We start from the raw sequence: 6,403 nt of genomic DNA on the forward strand, positions 1-6,403 counted from the left end.
GGCAGGGAGAAGCCAGGCAGACACTACTGTGCCTGCAGTCTCTTCCAGAGCTCCAGCCAGGGAGTAGAGGGGTGGGATCATCCCTGCTCTGGAGCAGACAGCTCAGCCCAGGGCTGCAAAGCATTTGGGATGATGGAGGACTCTGGTTTAAGTTAAACCAGGAAGGAGTCTGAGACAGACATTGCATAAACCAATTTGACCCAAATCAGTTACGCCTCAAACCGGTAATATTGGAAACCAGTTTCAGCCATTTTCAAACTGGTTTATGTGCACTGAACATCTGCTCTGTTACAGGTTTAAACCAGTTTCTGATCACTTAAACCAGTTTATGTGTAATGTCTGTCCCTAACTATGGTCTCCAGTTTCCATCTATTACTGGTAGAAAGAAGAAATAAGCCACACAAATAACCTGCTCAGTTTCCTGCTACAATGATCATTATTAGCTAATAAATGAGAGTTGCAGTCAATCTCCCTTCTTCCCTGAATATACTGAAGACCTGCCAGTACATGATTAGAAGGAATAGAAATAGTTAAAATAGCCAGTATGACCAGAGTGAGCAATCTGACTTGATCAGCCTATCTTTTGCCACCTTTTTTGCCTGCTGTTTGAAGCAGTCAGCACAGCCACATCCAAGGAGGGGAAGAGGGGGTTGACTATAGAAAGGAGGAAGCATCAAGGCTTAGGACTAGAGAGGTAGCAGGGATGCTAGTTTGTAGCATATATTGGCCAGAACTATTTTATAAAGCAAGTATGCTTCTCCCCCCTGCATGCCTGGTTCCTTCCAGTGTCTTTTTTTTCCTTGCATGTGTTGTGTATCCTTGCCTTTCTCAGAATAGAGCAAACTGTGCAAGGATGTTAACTACATATTTTCCCAAAATGCAATGTTATTCCCCCACTTAGTTTGAAAATCCAGTGGCTAGGATCATATCCAGAAACAAAGTCAGAGTACTAAAATTCTGCATCTTGGTTAATGAACAATTTCCAACAAATCCATTCTTAGAACATATAGTTCTATCATCCTCAGAAACTAGTGAAGAGTCATTCAGTGTAGTACATGCAAACTTTGTTAATAGTATGGTTTTCTCTTTTCTGTTTTGTAGCCAGATTTTGATGACAGGAGACTAGGACGGCCAAGATCCATGCTGAGATCCTATCGTCAGATGTCTGTTATTTCGCTAGCTTCTATGAATTCAGACTGCAGCACTCCAAACAAAATTGTCTCAGAAAGGTTGGTCATTAATATCTCAATAAGTTCTTTCACTGCCACATCCTATGTTCTTCCAGTTTTGTATGACCAAACATAAGGCAACAGCAAAACAGTGAGAGAACTAAAACAATAGTGAGTGCTTTGGACAATGCCAACATCATCTTTTCATTAAAGCCAGAGCTGTTTCAGACACTGAGGTATAATATTTTATGTAATATTCAATCTCTAACTGTGGAAAGACAAAATGCACTCAACACTCATTTTAGGTGGAAAAGGAGAATGACCATTCTGTTTTAAATTAACTTATTTGGCTTTCAGATATTATTTTACAAATATTACAAATACTTCAAAAAAATAACATTTGTAAGATCAAGAAAATGTGACATATTTCTGTTGTATATTTTTAGCTTATCTGTTATGCAACCCAATTGTTTTTTGAAAAGCTTGTAAATATATGGAAAGGAGCAAGAAGTTATTAGAACAGCTTCTATCCTTTATATTACCTGAAATGTAGATCTTTGCTTTATATTTTCTCTCTCAAGCTTTGGGGAGATTGCATATGCTGGGACATTTAAAATCAGAGTTTTTTCCATATACAAACTCTCTGCCAGTTTTGGACCCCTGTGTCCTCTAACCATCAACCCTAGGATGCACAGATATAGGTGTGTTATTTCTAAACAAGTAATTATAAAATATATTTTAACAAAGATTATGTTGGCTTTTAAAAACAAAGAACCAGACTACAATTAGGAAATATGGTCCCAATTTGCATCTTCAGCATTTAACACTAAATAATTTAATATACTTATAATGTTATTTTTAATATTAGCAAGTCACTACCATGTGTGAGGTGGCCAGATCAGCAGTACTGCTATTTGCTTTCTTGCAAGTGCTGATTCTAGTGTCCCATACTAAGTCTGAACACGGTTCATTTTGTACCAAAGTTCAACAGGTTAATTATATCTGAAGAGACAAGTTAAGGATACTCATTTCATGTGCTATTTCTGTTGATAAGAAGTGAACCATGTTTCAGCTGTAAACTTTTGGAAATGGCTGCAATTTGTGCAACTGTTTTCCTTCCCAAAGATTATTGGCTAATCTATTCAGATAATTGCCAAGTTGGCTGCATGATTTGCAAAGTAGTGAAAAAAAAAAAATTCCTAAATTTATAAAGGGATCCACTTAGGGTGAAAGTTAACATTATGCTTAGAGCATAATAAATTGGTGTTAAAGTTGGAATGAACTGTGAGCAGTCACACATTAAGGGTTAATACAATTTCTTGCCTGTTCTGACCTGGAACTAGAGGGTTGGTGTGTAGAGACATGGCTAGGAGCCAGAAACCTGGGCTCTGTCCCCAGTCTGGGGAAGTGTAGGGGAAGTACAGGTTGGAGCCACTAGGGCTCCTACCATTAGGAGTTCCCCCTTTAGGGCTGAGGTGTTGTGGGCCTACAGATTGCTTATTTCATCTCTGTGGAGCACACTGAAGTTACCCTAAAATGAGCTAGGTGGCATGGCCCAGTGTTAACTTCCATCTGAAGTAATGTAACTTTGAGATTCTCAGAGAGTGCTTAGCATGAGTTAATGAGATTTAATGTGCAGATGTGCATGCTTTAAGTGCCCTAAGTATGGTCTAAGTGTAATCTGTAATTTCACCCTATTATATCACAAGGTATGAAAAGAAATTGTATTACTCCTTTCCTAATGTGCTCAACCAGCAAAATAGCCTAGTTTGCTTTCAGCATCCATATCAAAACTGGCATCATAATAACTCTGCCTATATATAAATTAGGTAGCTTGGAGCTAATCTGCAGTGGTGGCTACAAAACAAATGAGACTTACATTTCAGATTAATATTTAACAAACTTTATAACATTGTAAGCTAGCTTAATGTGTCCTTTGAGGCTCCTATTAGATAGTTGTCAACCAGAGCACATAGTAGTGTGCACATATCAATCATTTTGTATTGGTCTGCAAGACTGTACAGAAAAATTAGTGCTATGAATGATCACAACTATATTTCTGTTTCATAAGAAATCATGTCATAATACCACTGTTTTTTATAATATAATTTAGCATGTTTTTTCTGTTTTATATTTGCTACAGTTTTGAATTGGAAGTAGCATCACAAAAGTCAACCAAATCAGAAGAGACTGTACTGCAGACAACCACTCAGCCTGAGGTGAAGATGAGAAGGTCCAAGAAGAGAACAAAAAGAAGCAGTGTGGTATTTGCAGACGAAAAACCAGCACCTGATCTTTGCCTTTCTGATATGAAATGTGTATGTTACCAACCTAGAACACTTTTATACACTCTCCAAATAGAGCATTTTCTTTTATTTAAAATCTGTTCTGAAATACTCTTTGCTCTATCACAAAAAGCAACCTGCAGAGACTGAGGGTTAGATCCTTAGCTGGTATAAATCAATGCATCTCTGTTGGCTTCCCCAGCTGGGAAATCTGGCCCAGAAGCTCCAGACTCCTGATGCCTAGTCAGCTATAAATGAACTACTTGGTTGGGAGGGATAAACTAGGTTTCCTGGGGAGAAGCAATTGGCTCTGCTGCCATTTTATGGTATCCCCTTCCAGTCAGGGTTATTTCAAAAGTGATGAGTCCTGTACATTCTGTACCTTGTTACAGGACATGCAGCTGTTAGGAAATTGCAAGTTTGCAAACTGTGTTCTTTAAATGGTGCCAAGCCAGAGTGTTTAAGTCGTGGTATCTCTTTAGTGCCATATATCATCTAAATGTCTTTATAACACTAATAGATCATTGGAATAATTTCCACTGTGCAATTTTTGCAATTTTATCCTCAATAGACAAATGCTTGTGAGTGAAAAAGGAGAAGTCATTAAAACAAAAATCTATGAGAGGTTTACTATTGATAGAGAAGGCTTTCTAAATATCAAGCCTGTAACAGAGCTGAATTAGAAAGGTGAAATATGTCATTTGATCAAAAATCTTTCAGATGCATTGTTAAAGGCAAGCTGAATTATTTCCATGTAGGCATAAAGCCAGCATCTCTTTAAAAGACCCTGGGACTAATTCATCAGTACTCTAACGGATCAGACTAAGAAAAAGTTAAACCAAAGATGGATGTGATCTTTTACATGTGAACATAAAACAGGATTTTCTTCTGGAATTATATCTTTTATCAGACCAACTGTATGGTTGGGATAAAGTTCATTATGCATTGACATGCAAGGCTGAAAGGCGCATTCTTCTTCAGGTCTCTTCGGGTGATCTCAAGAAGAAAACCTTGTATTTGAAAGCTTGTCTGACTTCACCTCCCCCTCTAAGGGAAAAAAAAGCTTTGCTTCTAGCATATTTTCTTGACCATCAACACTACAACATCACTCAAATACTAGCATAACATAAAACAGCAAAGTTCCAAATTAAATGGCTTTTTGGAACAGTTTTTTTTTTTCTTTTTTCATTGCTGGAACCTGATTTCAGGGTTCTGTTCTGGCACATCACTAACATAATTTGCACTCTCAGTGCATATGAAAAGGAGAATTACCCATGGATATAAGATATAAAATGGGACCATTGGCCTCATCTTCATTAGACAGAAATACAGTTGACACAAGTGTGGAAAAAGGTCCTCTGACCACAAGCCGCCCATTGAACCATATTATACCATATTATATACCTGTGGTAGCCCACAGGTCACATGCAGTCCACATGGCCTTAAATTGTGGCCCCTGGGCTCCCTCCTGGCTCCCCCTGTCACTCTGATTGTACCAGCAGCTGGCACCAACTTTGGCTTCCCCTTCCTGCCCCCACCCCAGGCCCGTGCAGCCTGCTGCCCAGAGCACCTGAGCAGTGTGGTACAATAGGGGAGCCCTCAGCTGGGAAGGTGAGGGTGAGGCACATGGTGCAGCATTGGGAAAAGCGGGGCATGGGCAGGCAGGCCATGCAGAGTATGGCTCTGGTCCTATGTCATCCACTCATGCAACCTGCAAGTAATCTGGCCCATGGCTACTTTGAATTTGGACAGCCCTGAGAGAATATATGGCTGGTGGGTAGAGATATGTAAATCAGCATTTGGATCCATCCTTAAAAGGAAGGAGGGAAAAGCATTAGTTTACAACACTACCTAAATCTTTTTCAACACCATTTCAGGTGTCTCAGTTTACTAAAAAGCATTTTTCAGCAATGGTTTGGTTTCCTATTGTACCCTATGCTTTGCAGGCAGCACAAAGCCCGACATGGTTGGTATTGCTCATTTGCTTTGACTAAAAATAATCCAAATTCCTCCTACTATGAAGTATCTCTATGTGGCCACTCATTCGAACACAAATCCTTCCTACAAAGAATAAAAAAGCTGTGAACATGGACAAAGAGACTTAGTTAGCCATGTTAGTCTGAAGTTAAGTAGAAAGCAGGGTAGATTTGCACCTTATAGATAAACAAAGAAGATACAGTGGATTCTGCTTTATAGAATCACTGGTTAATAGAATCAGATGCTTATTTGAATCAATATGGGAAAACCAAAACCATTTGAATATTATTACATGTAAAAATCACTCCTATTAGAATCACAATTTTTGGCTTTTGGAATCATTTTACTGGAGAAGGCCAGGGATTTTGCAGTTTTGCAGCAAGCCCTCTGCAGGCTGGCAGAGTTCGAGTCTGCAGGGGGCTGGGAGGCAGTGGGAAGAGGGTGGTCAGGCAGGGTGGTCATGTACATGCACATGGCTCCAAGCACCATGGAGAACAGCTCCCGCAGGTAAGCAGGTAGGGCAGGGGCAGGAATTGAGCCCCTGTAGGGAGGGAGGGAGGGAGGGAGGGAGGGAGGAAGTTGATCAGGGCTGGAGCCCCAGTAGGGAGCAGGACAGAGCTGTGGGTGGCTCATCCAGGGGGCGGGGGCTGGGCTCCCTGGCCTGAGTGTGTGGTTGCTTTGAGAGGCACAACCTCACTGCCCAGGCCTGCCCCCACTCCCACCCCATGCACAGATCTGTGGGGTAGAGGTCCCCCTCTGCCCCTCCAGGAGTGCGCAACACACCAGGGAGCTGGCCTCACCCCTTGCACCCAAGCCCACAGTGGGCAGCAGTAGGTGAGGCCCTGGGCTCTGCTCCACTGCAGCAGCTGCTGCCTCCTGCTGGGGGAAGGGGCCTGTGGACCCAAGTCCCTGGCCATAGCCCTGGCAGGTGGGGGACCCTTTTAGCAGGGTTGGGGGGCCATGGGGCTGTGG

At 41.3% G+C, this 6,403-nt stretch overlaps 1 protein-coding gene across 1 annotated transcript in view; it reads left to right on the forward strand.

The window, feature by feature from the left end:
* Positions 1–6,403, forward strand: part of DOCK2 (dedicator of cytokinesis 2) — an 849,953-nt gene that overhangs the window by 829,443 nt on the left and 14,107 nt on the right. Inside the window, exons 48-49 of the mRNA XM_019506524.1 lie at positions 1,102–1,229; positions 3,313–3,487. Of these exons, the coding sequence (XP_019362069.1) occupies positions 1,102–1,229; positions 3,313–3,487 (303 nt within the window). The remainder of the gene's footprint in view (positions 1–1,101; positions 1,230–3,312; positions 3,488–6,403) is intronic.

Source organism: Gavialis gangeticus, unplaced genomic scaffold (assembly GCF_001723915.1).
Source record: "Gavialis gangeticus isolate Ggan-Ray unplaced genomic scaffold, GavGan_comp1, whole genome shotgun sequence".
NCBI lineage: Eukaryota > Metazoa > Chordata > Crocodylia > Gavialidae > Gavialis > Gavialis gangeticus.